The 15,392-nt window shown below is 37.4% G+C and overlaps 1 protein-coding gene across 2 annotated transcripts in view; it reads left to right on the forward strand.

Moving 5' to 3' along the window:
- The window catches only part of SETD3 (SET domain containing 3, actin N3(tau)-histidine methyltransferase), a 64,113-nt gene that overhangs the window by 26,231 nt on the left and 22,490 nt on the right, over positions 1–15,392 (forward strand). For both annotated transcript variants that reach the window (XM_082317532.1, XM_082317533.1), the window contains exons 3-6: positions 459–551; positions 3,800–3,948; positions 5,026–5,098; positions 5,649–5,905. In XM_082317532.1, coding sequence (XP_082173658.1) covers positions 459–551; positions 3,800–3,948; positions 5,026–5,098; positions 5,649–5,905 — 572 coding nt within the window. The remainder of the gene's footprint in view (positions 1–458; positions 552–3,799; positions 3,949–5,025; positions 5,099–5,648; positions 5,906–15,392) is intronic.

Raw genomic sequence — 15,392 nt, forward strand, 5'->3', positions numbered from 1 at the left:
GCTTTCATTGCAGCAAGAATGATGGCAAGCAGGCTAATGTAAACAGAGTGTTTTGCTTGGATTATTGAAAACAGACTTTTTTTGTCTTATCTGAGAGACTACCTACTTAATGGTCTGGTTGTTTACCTTTTTTTCTTCCTAGCTTTTTAAATATTTGATATTTCTTAAATCTGAAAGAATACTAAAAAAGAGAAAATAAAATAACTTCAGGCAAGTTATACTGTGAAAATTTTAAAAGTTTCTACTAATTACATTTCAAAGAATCGGATATTTATAACAATGGAGATTATAGTGTTTCCCATGTAAACATGTTTGAAGGACAGATAGTACTAAGGTTCAGTTAAAGTTGATGTGAAACCATGACCTTTTCTCTGATGTTAAAATACATATATATATATATATGTATATATACACACTTTATTAAAGAAAACATTTTCATTTGGCGTTTTTATTTCCAGAATGCAGCAGTCCTACCCCAGGTCCTGGTAAGGAATGGGAAGAATATGTACAGATTCGTTCACTTGTTGAGAAAATTCGCAAAAAGCAAAAAGGTAAATGTGAAAGACTGTAAGATGAGGGTGGCTCAGAGTATTGATTTGCCTAAAGAATTGTCTGTTGACAGCTAAAAGGAATATTTTTTTGTTGTTATATAAATATTATGCAATCCTATTATTTTGGGATAAAAATCTTAATTCTCTGACATGCAGTTGCTTTCTGAAATATTCTGGTGGGCATGACCACTGGCATTAACTATTTTAATACTTGTAATTCTGAATGAATATCACAGACAGGTGATCCTGTGATAATTCTGTTCAATAAGTAGAAAAAAGACCTTGAGATTGTGATGAGATGACAATCTGAAGGACTAGAAGTCAAAATCCTTTGAGAATAATAGACCTTTTGGATTCCTGATTGCACAGTCTGCCCTCTGCCTCTATAAATCTGAACATTTTGAATTTAATTTTATAACTATTTTATTTTAACCTGAACACTTTACTGGACATGGAAACAGTTGCAGCAATTCAACTTCATGACATTAAATTATGACAACATAAAAATATATAAATGCACAAAATAAATACATCAGCTAATAAATCTAACTGCTATAAATCAAGCACATAATTGAAATAAAGATATGCTTATGGTACCACAGTTAATATGGAACTTTATTGCCAATTTTCCTAAGTTTAAGATATGCTTATTTTTCAGATTAGAACAGTTTTCTTCCAGTATGTTCTGCAACAATTCACTGTTGTTGATACTTTATTTTCATATTAGCTTCATTTTTATTTGGAGGTATGCTCTAAAAAATGCTTTTCGTGTAATTTTAGTAAAATTAACTGGTTTTTGACTGTTGTATTTTAATGGCAGAGAAATAACAGTTCTTTCTTCTCTGATATTTATATGGTAATGGCAGAAAAGCCAGACTGCATTTAAAATGGAGCTCGAGTGGTTCATGTACTTGCTTGAAAAAGTAGAAGACTGTACTTAAAGGCTTGAAATGTCCTTTTCACACCTGTTTTTAGCGCATAAGAATCCTACGTTATGAAAAGACTTTCAAACCTCTGAATGTCAGTTATTGGTGGAGGGCATATAGAAGAATAAATGATGATGTTTGAGTGACTGCATCCTGTAGCTCTGTAGAGGTGAACTTGATTCATTGTTTTGCTGTCCTGTGACTTCTATAAACATATGGTACATGTCCTGGTTTTTATGAGGTAATACATGTGTTATGGTAAAACATAATTCAGGTTAACAGAGTTAGCACTTAGGTTGGGCTAATCACTGATTTCTTCTGTGCCAGAAAGATCGAAACATTCATGGGGAAAATGGCTGCTGGCAGAAGTGGTAGAATTAGTATAACAGTATTATGTTAATAGGACATCTTTTTTTCCTTGAAAGATGCAAAACCTACTAACCACAGCACTGTTGACATACAAATGGTTTTTAATGTAACATTTTTACATACATAGTGAGTATGAATAGTATGATGTCTTTCAAAACTATTTTTAATGGACCATAGTAATTTATACTGCACAGTTTTCTAGCTTAATAAAATCTAAACAATTAGAAAAGGAAGTATAAATTGCTTTTGGGAACGCTGAGATGTATAAATGAATATATATTGCCTAAAGTGTCATACTTTGTGCTTTTCTTGAATAGAACACTGGGTTGCAGAATGTGAGCTAAAATGATCTTGATTATAGAAAACTCTTAATTTGAAAACTGAGTATTTTTACTTTCTAAAATTTTTCCTTGTTTGACTCATTAGCAAAATTTTAAATAAAACTAATTTTTCAATATAGGTTTTCATCAATATAGCTATATTTTGTTCAGTATGGAAATAAATTGTTCCCCGATAGTGCTTGTAATTTAAAGGAGCTGCTCTTCTCTTTAATTTGGAAAAATGTGGGACGTATTGGACCACATCATATATGAGGAACAGAGGTAGAATTTCAGAGATGCTTACAGAATGTTTCCAAATACAAGCTGGATATTAAAAGCTTCCAATATCCTTGTACAGTACTCAATGTTGGAAATCAAGAGAGCAAAGTCCTGGACAGTATAAACACCTATCAAGTTCTTTAGAAGCTATGTAACTAGTCTTACTAGATTTGTGAAGCCTAGCTCTAAATATATTCCACAGAAAACAGCATACTGAAGGGAGTATGAAATAAAGGAGAAATGCCAGCTTTTTTTTTCTTTTTAAAAAAAAAAAAAAGCCAAACCACTATGCACCACATTCTTATTGCATTCAAAAAAAAACACTTGATCAATATTGAGTTTTTATACTGCATCATCAAAGACTAAATTTTAGATGATACTTGCACTTTTATGTTAACTGCAAATTTGAGTGGTTCTGGGGCTTGAAATGTGTGATTTGGAGGTGGGGGGGAAGATTTCAAATACACTAATGCTACTCTCTTAAAATCCTTTTAATCTAAAGATATAGTTATCACCTGTGCTTAACCAAAACATCTTTGGATGTAAGCAACTTGCTGATGACATTTTGTCACTCATAAAATGGCCTTAGCGTTTCAGGGGCATTTGGACACTTTATGTGATCTGACACTAGAGTTTGGGTTGAAGAGAACATAGAGGCAAAGAGGTACAGAAAAAGCTGGCAGAATATAGCTGGGAACCTTTAATGCACAGGTTCAAATCAGATGAAGGTTAAGGGGAAAGCTGAGGAAATGAATGAGAGTTGCAATTTCACTGGTGGACCACATGCCAGTTGGAGAAGCCAAGTGTAAAAATTTGGACAAGCTCTGTGATGTCAGGAGGATGATCAGTCCTTATTTTAGTAGATCTGTATGCTACAGGAAAAAGCTAACTGCCTTGTATGTGAGAGAAGGAGCTTCAGATCTGCTTATCATTTCCAGTGCTGAATTAATGAAATTGCAGCTTGCCTCTCAAATTCCTCCTTGTGTCTGTATTAACATGTTGTGGTGATTGCATTTATCATCAATATTAAGCTGGGAAATATTTTCGCTCAGCTTATTTAAAAGGGAAAGAGAAGAGGAGCTTCATATTTCATCACAGCTCAGTTTAGGTGGTTGTGTTTTTTAAGATGACTGGTAAGCCAATTTGGCAGAATATTTAAGATGATGAAAATTGGGTATGGCATTTTTATACTATTGAGTAACGCTTAACAAAGACCAGTTCTGACTCAGCTACTTCAAAGTAGAACTGCTGTGGGATAGCAGATAGCTTTCTACATGTGCTTTTATATTGAACTTCTTTATCTTTCTAGATCTTCTTATTTCTGCATTTGTTTTTTAACAAATTGTGTATATAGGTTTGTCTGTTGTCTTTGATGGAAAAAGAGATGACTATTTCCCTGAATTGATAAAGTGGGCAACTGAAAATGGAGCATCCACAGAGGGTTTTGAAATAGCTAACTTTGAAGAGGAGGGGTTTGGATTGAAAGCAACAAGAGAGATAAAGGTGAGCCTGTGAACATTTGACTTAGATTAGAAAATCGTGTTTGGAATGTAGCTGCAGAGCTCTGAAACACTCACCACCTTCCCATTCCCCTTTTGACTGCTTATGAAACTGCTGTTCTGAAATGCTCTCAACTCAGAGTACTTGAGAAATAAAATTATTGATGAAATTGAGTATTATTTTAGATGACTGTTGGATAGTACTGTGAGTACTATCAGTCTTTTTTTTTTTTTTCTTCTTTGTTGCCTATACTCTTTACCTAATCACCAGAGTACTCTACCCCATTCATGCATCCCTCCCTTCTGTGTTTTCTAACTACTTCGTCTCTTCTCCTCTTCTTTCATGTCCCTTCTTTTAAAGCATTGGGTTTTTTTGCCTCAGAAAGAGGTACTTGCAATACTTCCAGTGAAAATGAAAAAAAACCAAAATTACCTGATAATTTTAAAGAATATCTTTTGATCATCAGGTAAGGAGTATAGACACACACAGTTAGCTAACTGTTAAAAGGTAAGCATTTAAGATTGCCTCTGTCTGTTCCCATTTTACAGACGGGAAACAGCTTTGAAGAACAATCAGCTGTCGTAGAAAGAATATAAGAAAATGAGCATATTATTCATTTTAGGGGTTTAGCAGCACATAGTTAATAAGGGTAGCACTACTGCTTGATAAAAATCCTGGACAGTTCTTCTAAAATAAGAATGGGCAATGTGAAAAGACGTCTGCTGGGAGAAAATACTTGATCATGTAATTAATAGCAATATAATGTATCTGGTAGCTTTGAGGTGGTGTGGGCGATCTACATGTTAGCAGTTCCAAACTGAAGCACTTTATTTTGTAAACTAAGTGTCTTTGTTTTAAGCTTTGTGTAATGCAGATTGGAACATTTGGTTACCACAATATGAAACATAGCATGTTTGTTTAATTTGCAGTGGAAGAAAAGGAAGAATTTTGCTTCAGAATAATTTTGATTTTTTTTTAAAAATGAAAACAACCTGTAATTTAAAGACAATGTATATTTGAGACACTTGGCATATCATATAAATGCTAACTGACCCTCTGTGCATTTTTTCCTTTCTGTAGGCTGAAGAGTTGTTTCTGTGGGTTCCTAGAAAATTGTTGATGACAGTTGAGTCAGCTAAAAATTCAGTATTAGGTAAGAGCTTAAGGAAGTTCTTAAGCAAGAAGTTGAAATGTATGGGATCATTCAGTAGGGGACTTTTTTTTTTTTTTTTTTTTTTTTTTTTTTTTTGCTGATCTCCTTTATTACAGGACTTGCTTATCATGCTGACCATCAGGTTTGGAATACCTAAAAGCCTGAAGTGTTAGTGGCAAGAATTTAATTTTCCTCTTTGTTTCTGGCTGAGCACACTAGATATCTTCCAGAAGTGTGTGTGTTATTTTGAACACATATCATGTAGCTTGTTTAACACTTGGAGATAAAAATGTTCTGAGGTACTGAGAGTATTGTTATAGTTTCTTCATGTCTTCCATCATGCAATTGTACATGACGCATTTACTGGGTCAAATAATTTGCAGCATAATACAATGTGAGCAGCTAAGTATTTTAGAAACCTGAAAAGCTTTTTTTTTTTTTTTTTTTGGTTGAAAATTCTTACATGTTATCATATTCATTTAAAGTAAATCTAGGATGATATTTTCTATGGACAATTGATTTAGTGCCTCACCTTTCTGGGTTAATTCAGGATCCCTGTATTCTCAAGATCGAATTCTTCAAGCCATGGGCAATATAACATTGGCATTCCATCTTCTTTGTGAGCGAGCCAACCCCAACTCTTTCTGGCTGCCCTACATCCAGACACTCCCCAGTGAATATGACACTCCTCTCTATTTTGAAGAAGATGAAGTGCAGTATCTTCAGTCAACTCAGGCCATACATGATGTTTTTAGCCAATATAAAAATACAGCTCGACAGTATGCCTATTTCTACAGAGTTATTCAGGTAAGCATCTTAAATGTAGTATATGTTGTTCTCATGATGATTATTGAGGAAGGTGTGAAAACAGTGATGCTAAATCAGAGAGCAAGGGTATTGCTCTTAAAGGTTTGAATCATTAAAGCAATTTCCTGCTGTTTTTTGAACTGCTGTTAAAATTTCGCAGTTCAGTAGGTTTATGAATATATAAGAATGTATTTAGTTGGTTCAGAGGAGTGATTACTGCCTTTTGTTTGGCACTGGGTGAGGCTTCATCTGGAATACCATACAGTTTTGGGCCCACCAGTACAAGAGACATTGACAAACTGGAATGAGATCAGAGGAGGACTAGTAAGATGTCATTTGCTTCAGCCCTTTATCCATACAAGGAGAGATTGAGGGACCTGGATTTGTTTATTCTGGGGAAAAGGAGATAAGGGATGATCCAGTTATTGCTTTCAACTTGCTACTGGTACCCAGACTCCAGAAGTTTACCTGTGGGAAGTTGGACTAGGTGACCTGCAGAGATCTACAACCTATGCCTCTCTGACTCCCTGAAAAATGTATAGTTTGCAGTAAGCAAAGTAAAACTATAATTGTTAATTGACATAGAATGAAACCATTGCATATGTTGTATTTCCAATGACCATGGATTAACTGTTGTTTTCTATTCTATTTAACGTAATTATTTTGATTGCTTTCAAATATAAAGATAAACCCATCTGGTAACAATTTGAGTATGGGGAAGGTTGAGATGGGTGAACTTTTCATCATGTTCTGAAGTAATGATTTAAATTGAGTTTCTAAGATAGAACTGTTACTCTGACTGATGTCTAGACTTAATTGATGTTGTAAGTGAATGGTGATGTGTTGTTGTCAAGGTAGTGCTCAATGTTCAAACATCCAAAGCTTTTTGTGGCACAATCTGTGTAAAAAAGCATATGACTCTATGTACTGGATTTCCACAATTGTGTGATCTAGAGACATTTTTTTTGGCCATAGGAGAGGCCAGAAGACATAAAGCAATTCTGTTTTCCTTTAACGTTGTCAGAGTTCCAAAGCTTTTCTATTAACTGTTTTAAGTCAACAAAAGTTAAATTATTTTGCGTAGCTGTTTGGTGTTTGAAGAACTTTGTTTCAAACACAGTGTCAGTTTAGCAAGTATAAGGAGCAGAGGGACACATTTTGAAAACTAAAGTCATTGAAAATAGTGGGTGAAAACCAAATAAGATGCACTTCATTTTGAGGCAAGGAGTAGAGTAAGAACAGTGGCTTTAATATCAGGAAGGAATAAAAATCTTCCTTCCAGGTGTCACAATTCAGGAAATGATAGTTTAGCCAACTCTCTTTTCTTGCCATGTGCTATTGTAGGCTGCCAGTCCACACTTGACCTTCCAGCTTTTCACTTTTTTTCTCAAAGTATGCTGCCTGAACAAACAGAATTCCTCAATTTTATTTCTTTAGAATATCTTTTTACCCCTAAATAGTTGTAAAGAGTTATTAGCAGAATATTGTGTAACATTATCCAATTCTTCCAGCTGCTATTCATGCTCTTGCAGTACTTAATCAGATAGCTAACTCTCACTATGACTAGTTCCATTATTTTCATTGACCAATCCTGCACTAGTAGTATTATGTGAGAGGTTATGTGGTCACAACCAAACTGAAATACAGTTTTACAGAGAAATGAGATGTGGAATGGAACCCTGGATTTTGACTGCCATGTGTCCAGTATTTCAGAACAGCTTCTCAGTGATTGATGAATACATGTAGACTGATATCAAAGTGATGCAAGCACAACTGAAGAATGTATATAAAATCCAGTGTTGTAACATCAGTTGAAGCATGACATACCTAATATGTGAAAAGCAGCTTAACTGTTTGACAAAACATTTTTTGTTTATGAAAGTTTCATGTGGCACATAATCTGCTTAAGGATGGCAAATAGACGCTATTTCTCTTATTGTCTCGTAAAGCTAATCAAAAGTCATTTGTATAGCATTTAAGCTAATGTGGGCAAAGTAATGTCTCACTAAAAAATAATTTATGTTCCACATCAAAGTCCATGCTGTTGACCATTAAAAATCAGAAAAGCTACAGTTTGAGCAAAGAAAATAATGTATGTGAGATGACGTAAGGGGCAGGCTGTCTTTAGAACCCCAGTGATGGTGATGTGCTGTACCTGGTAACAAGCCTTTACTACCCTGCACTGCTTTATTTTCTGTTTTACGTTTGCAATTCTATGGAAGCTGACATGGCAGCTCATGGAGGAAGACTTCTCAGTCTGATATTGTTGAGATTGATTCTGTTCGGTTTGATCTGCAACAATGGGAAACTTTTGTGGAAATAGTGTTTAAATAAATGGCTGTCTTCTCTTTGAGCTTTATATTAGTATACCCGAAAAAGTGTTTAGTACTGTACTGTTGGCTTTTGTATGAACTGTTAAAATGTAGGTTCTGGTCAGTTGTGGTCAGAAATCTAGACCAGATTTTTTTTTTATACTCCTGACAAATGCTTTTATTGCTTGTATTATGTTCTTGTATAATATAGCTGTTGTTTCATGTTGAACGTGGGCATGAAGGTAGATCAGGTAGGAATCATTTGCTTTATTTACTTGTTCTTTGGAGAATGAGTGGTAATAAATATTAGGTAAATTTTAGGTGTGTTCTGGTGGTTTGGTGCCATGCTTCAGCGCTGCCACATAACCAAAATTTCAGCTGAATGTTTCTTTACCAGTATTCAGTAAATGTCACATTAGGAAGATACATAATTTCAGCTGGCTCCAGGAGTGCCAAGTGAATGTACTGGGTACCTTTTATTAATGCTTTTGATGAAAACTTTTAAAACTTTTGAAAAGTTTTAAAACTTTTTGATTTCTGTTTCTGCTCTCAAAAATAAGAGCTTGTAATTTATGAAATCGTGGAGAAAAAAAGTTCATAGAAAAAAAAAAAGCACCTTTCTTACCTAAAACAAAGTACCGTTTTTCATTATTCAGAAAAGCTGAAATTAATTTTAATATCATCTTGCATGCACTCATATCATTTTATGAACAAAGTTGACCCACAAAATACTAGTGCTAAGGGTAATTCGTGAGCATATGGAAAAGGGAAGAAGAGGTGGGGAGAGAAAAATTTGTCATATAAATGAAAAAAAGCAAAGCAAATCCACTTTCCTATTAAAGGCAGTGTACTCTGCAAACTTTATGAAAGTGAATGTTAGATTTTTGTATACCGTAATTTCATTCAGTACTACTACTGCTTTAGCATAAGCGTTTTAATGAAAGCCGTCCTGTGTGACTGGAATTTTGATATTGCTTCAGGTATGCAGACTAATATTTTTTAAAATACACAAATACACTTTTTGTAATACAAAAATCTTATAACTATACTTACTTTCTTGATAGCTATTCTACTGCAGAAAGTAAAACTAGTAGCATCTTGAAATAAAAGGCGTTCTGTTGGTATTTGAAGGCACTGAAAAAGGGAATATTTTTGCAGGCAAAATATTTGAATTCCTTTGCAGCGTTTTTAGTCTGCAAAATGTTTCTAATGTCTGGGGGAATAAAAGGGTTACCAAATAATTTCTTCAAATGCTTCATTTTCTTTCCAAATAGGATTGCTAGACTGCTATTAAGATAATTTGTTTTCTGATAGGTGTGTGGGTTTAAACATTGTTTGACAAGTGCTGGTCTGTTTTATTTCCCTAGCTCTTCTCCATAAGGGTGGCTTTCTCAGAAGGCTGCAGTCCTAACTCTTTCTCCAAGTGCTCAGTCTGGCTACACATGAAGAATGGGCAGATTTATGAATTTCACAGCTGTTGCAAGCTAAGCTGTAGTCTGGTTTGATAAGCAGAAACAGGTGGGATGTTGAGTAGACAAAAATAAACCTTTGAGCATGTTAGCCAGGCTCTATAAACCACACTGACACCTTTTTAAACATATGTAATTTGATAACTAAAAAATAGTTAAAAGTTCTTACAGATGTACTTTAAAGGCATATTTGGCCTCTGCATTGCTATCAAAATACAGCGAATGGTCAAAAGAGGACTTTTATTGCAGCAGACTCGTAGTTTGCAAGATGTTTTTGTAGTTTGTTCCAAAGAGAAATTTTGTAAACTGCAGGGTTTTCTCTTCCCCTGGAAGGTATGCGTATGACTTCCATTAACATTTATGGGCATTGCATGCCTACTGAAGGGTGAACAGAGCCCAAATATTTATGGCTTGATGTTAAATTTTTTTTCCTACACTGAAATGTGGTATAATAGGCACAAGAGGGAGCCATATAGTTTACAGACATTCACAGTGAGAAAATTCCTACAGAAAATAGAACCAAGTTTGAACCTTTTTTAAAAGAACATGCAGTGGTCTTCGTGTTTGAATTTCACTTGCATCTGCGTGCCTGCTTGTAGTCTACTGCAGAGAATTTTTTGTAAATCAAAACAAGACATCAAGACAAGGAGTGCCCTTAGAGAAGGTGGAAGTGCCCAAATTCTATTTACATTTTGGACACTACGAGTCTGAAGCAGCATTGTATCTTTTCCTCAGGTGTAGTAAAGGCTGTTATTACCTGCTTTACTAACAGGCAATTTTATGATAATTTTAGTTAACTTTTAACATCTTTGAAGTGGTGAGTCTGAAACCAGCAGAGCCCATCAGCTAGCCATAGCTTTTGCCATGGTAGCCAGCTGTATGCATTCAGTGGCACTCTATGTGTAAGTAGTATCTGTATGTAGCTGCCTCTCACGCGCTGGAAAAGTTTTGCAGGCCTGTCCAGGGTGGCAGTTTGGTATTGATTTAGACAGTGTTTTCAGCCTGTAGTCTCTGGACCGCTGGGGACTGCAGATTTTCCTGAAGGGCACCAGCAAGCTAGCTGTCTGGGGGGGAAAAAAAAAAACCAAAACCTGACAGTGGGCATCTGCTATAGGCTGCCTGATCAGGGGGAAGGAGGGAGCGGATAAGGCCTTCTACAGACAGCTAGAAATAGCCTCGTGTTTGCAGGCCCTGGTCCTCTTGGGGACTTCAACCACCCCGATATCTGTTAAAGGGACAATACAGCAAGGTATAAGCAATCCAGGAGGTTCGTGGAGAGCATTGATGACAATCAGTCCCTGCTGAATGGGGCAGGGGACCTGGTGACACAGAACATGGAAAAAGCTGAGGTACCAAATGCCTTCTTTGCCTCAGTCTTTACTAGCAAGACCGGCCTTCAAGAATCCCAGGTCCCAGATGCCAGGAAGAAAGGCTGAAGCAAGGAAGATGTACCCTTGGTGGAAGAGGATCAAGTCAGGGAATACTTAAGCAAACCGGACATACACAAGTCCGTGGGCCCCGATGGGATGCACACACAAGTGCTGAGGGAGCTGGCTGATGTTATTGTGAGGTGACTCGCACGCTTGAGGGACAGGATGCCATCCAGAGGGACCTGGACAAGCTTGAGAAGTGGGCCCATGTGAACCTCATGAGGTTCAGCAAGGCCAAGTACGAGGTCCTGCACCTAGGTCAGGGCAACCCCCGGTATCAGTACAGGCTGGGGGATGAAGGGATTGAGAGCAGCCCTGAGGAGAAGGACTTGGGGGTGCTGGGGGATGAAAAGCTGGACATGAGCCGGCAATGTGCACTCGCAGCCCAGAAAGCCAACCATATCCTGGGCTGCATCAAAAAATGCAGAGTGGCCAGCAGGGCAAAGGAGGTGATTCTGCCCCTCTACTCCACTCTGGTGAGACCCCACCTGGAGTACTGTGTCCAGCTCTGGAGCCCTCAGCACAGGAAGGACATGGACCTGTTGGAGCAGGTCCAGAGGAGGGACACAAAAATGATCAGTGGGATGGAGCACCTCTGCTATGAGGAAAGGCTGAGAGAGCTGGGGTTGTTTAGCCTGGAGAAGAGAATGCTCCAGGGAGACCTTATTGCAGCCTTTCAGTACTTAAAGGGGGCCTATAAGAAAGACGGGGACAGACTTTTCAGCAGGGCCTGTAGCGATAGGACAAGGGGTAATGGTTTTAAACTAAAAGAGGGTAGATTTAGACTGGATATAAGGAAGAAATTTTTTTACAATGAGGGTGGTAAAACACTGGAAGGGGTTGCCCAGAGAGGTGGTAGATGCCGCATCCTTGGAAACATTCAAGGTCAGGCTGGATGGGGCTCTGAGCAACCTGATCTAGTTGAAGATGTCCCTGCCCATTGCAGGGGGGTTGGACTAGATGACCTTTAAAGGTCCCTTCCAACCCAAACTATTCTATGATTCTGTGATTCTCAATGATCTTTGAACGATCATGATGACTGGGAGGGTGCCTGAGGACTGCAGGAAAGTAAATGCCACTCCTGTCCTCAAGGACAGGAAGGAGGACCCAGGGAACTACAAGCCTGTCAGCTTCACTTTGATCCCTGGGAAGATGCCATCCAGTGGGACCTTGGCAGGCTGGAGAAATGGGCTGACAGTTGATGAAGTTCAACAAGAAATACAAAGTCCTGCACTTGAGGTGGAATAATCCCATGAATACGTTGGGGGCCAAGTTGAACATGAGCCAGCAATGTGCCCTTGCAGCAAAAAGGGCTAATGGCATCCTGGGCTGCACTAGGAGTGTTGCCAGCAGGTTGAAGGAGGTGATCCTTCCCCCCTACTCAGCACTGGTGAGGCCACACCCAGGGTACTGTGTCCGGTGTTGGGCTCCCCAGTACAAGAGAGATTGGTAAGTAAGAATTTTAGAATTAAACCAAACGGAGAAAGCAAAGTCACCTGTTTAAGTAACATTTTTAGCAAGTAAATTTAATTTTCTTTGACTCAGTTTTATGTTTCTTTGCCAAGTTAATGAGCAAATACTTGCAAATGCTTTCTTCGCCTTCTGTCAAGCTACTGTTACTGAAGAAGGCAGAAGCTGCCCCATGAATCACGCTTTTTTTTTTTTTTTAATAGAATCTATTTAGTAGAAGTCATTAATACTTTTAGATAGTATCTGTAGTCTGGTTTGTATCCAGTGTTCCACAGAAACACTCTCATACCAGTTTTCTGACTAGTGTGTATTGATACCTGGACAGTGCTTGTGAAAGTGTTATTGTAGTCCCATTGTGAATACAATCCTTGCAGTAATCTATCCAAAATTGTTTTGATCTGTTTGTGTGCGCTATTGGACAGAGAACTTAATTTCCTGGAGGCTGTAATACCTTTTGATCAGATACTAAATTTGATTTATTATTCATAAAAATTTGACTAATTGATTTAGCGTGAATGAAATTCTAAAATCCAGTTATTCGCTGTTGGGCACTGGAATATCATTTTAGTTAGGACGTTTTAACACATTAAGTTCTAGATCTCAAAATAATATTACAGCAGCTTTAAAATCTGGTATCACATTTGACTCTTCAATATTGGGTGTATTAGGTGAGATTTCACATCTCTAGCTTAATTTTGACACCGATTTTTGAAGTTGTGATGATACTTTCAATATGACTTATGCCGCTCTTACGTTATTTTTCTGTACTGTTTCTAATCTATCCTACTCCAATAAGCATATGATTTTCCAGGTCAGCGTGAAGTAGAACGTCTGGTGTCTCTCTGTACTTGGCTTTAAGATACCACCATTTAACTTTCATATGCTAAATAATGCTTGAGTTGAATGCAGACAAGTATACTGCCTTTTAAAATACTCTATACTATTCAAATATTTGGAATTTGTTTATTATTTTTAAGTTAATATAATAGAGGATATTTTAATGCTTCTAAAGAGTTCAACCAATATGCAGTCAAAAGCAAATGTATTTGGAAGCAGAATACAGTTTTGATCATGTACCAGGTAGGTCCTTAGGGTTCTCAGTTTTCCCCCCTACTTGATTTACACATATTGGCATGCCAATCAAATAGCTTTTTTCAGAAGTGATGTCAGTGACACTGTAAAAAGTGAGTGGAAGAAAGATGGCACAGTTGTAAGCCCTATAAAATCTTTCCCTTTTGTTTACTTGTCTACTATACATGTCACCTTAAGGAGAGATTTAAAATTCCAATGAGTGGGCAGTTACAAAGGTAAAATAGTGTTGCTATTTAATTTGCTTTGTCTGAATTTCAACGCCTGAGTTGTTCTGCTTGATCAGTAATAAATCAATAGGCAGTTAATAATGGAATATATTTATACCTTTCTGTGTTTTTCCTCTCTGTGAGGGCCAAAATATTGTATTAATCTGTTTTGCTGGCAGCAAACTGAGGATTGACTGTATGCTTGTACTGTACCACTTAGTGTATCTGCTGTAAGGTGGGTTAGACTTCAAACATGGGGCAAATTCCTGATTTTTCTGTCACTTCTGGTATATCCCGCTCCCAGCTATGATGATGGTAACGGCAGATCCTGGGGCTTTGTTGAGCCATTCCTGTGGCTGCCTCTCTCCATAGCAGAAGCAGCTACAGGCTTCGCTGGGTTGCGTCTGTCCGTCTCAGACAAATGAAGAGCTCAAGTCCTTGCGTGGGTAGGAGGTCTGCTGCCTTCTTCCCCCGTTCCTTCCTTGCCTTCCACAGGAACACAGCGACAGCTCTGGGCTTTGAGCCAGCCGGACACAGGAGGAGGTGTTTGGCTGTTCGGGCAGCGTTTGCTCCTCAAACAGCTGTTCCCTATCTCCTCCAAGGAAAAGGTGGCAGGCCATATGGAGGCATCCTGTGGTCCAGATTCAGCCGATGGGCGCCAGTTGGACCATGCTGGCCTAGATCGAAATACAGGCACGTCCCACTTGGTGTCTGCTATTTCTTACAGTCAGAATATTTTAAAGTTGGAGGAGGACAGACAGGATAAAACATATCTTTCTTTTTAGATGTAGATGTTATCTTTCTTTGGACATTCATTGTTAAGATCTCCTAATCAGTAGGTTTTAATTTGTTTTATATTCTGAATGGTTTGGATTCTGTTACACTAGCCTAAACGCCCTCTTTCCTCTAGAGAAACAGAGATGTACTTCAAAGCGTATGTGCCAGTGCTAAACAAAATTTGTTTCTGCACAGTTTAAACCACGTTTGGGAGGAGTAATATGTTCTCTTGTTAGTATTATGGGCTTTTAAAGCATTTTTTTGGAAGACAGGGTTCTCAACCACTCTCCTAGTTGAGAATGCAGATAAGCATCTGTTTTTACAGCCAATAGAGTGGAGAGGGTTTTTTGTTTGCTTTTCTGTTAGTTGCTTTTATTTTTATTTTTTAACTGAGTTGCACTTTCTGGGGCAGTTGAGTTTATCCCCAGAGATTTTGTCTGTGTCTTTTGTGGAAGTGAGTGCCTCAGCAGACATCAGGAGATCATCACACACTTAGAAGTATACTTTCTCATATAAAGTTTATACTTATTGTGCAGATTTAATATTTTTCCTGATATAACAGCAGTTACAAATGTTCCATAAATTTAAAATATGATAACAAGCTGATGTTTCTTAGAATGGAATACTCAAAGGATGTATTCTTTAAGCACTGCAAAATTATACAGGGGACTTATCGTTGTTAAAATTAGTAATTTAACTAAATTACAAAGTGGATTATCCTCTTCAGTCAG

This window comes from Platalea leucorodia, assembly GCF_965183815.1.
Source record: "Platalea leucorodia genome assembly, chromosome: 7".
Lineage (NCBI taxonomy): Eukaryota > Metazoa > Chordata > Aves > Pelecaniformes > Threskiornithidae > Platalea > Platalea leucorodia.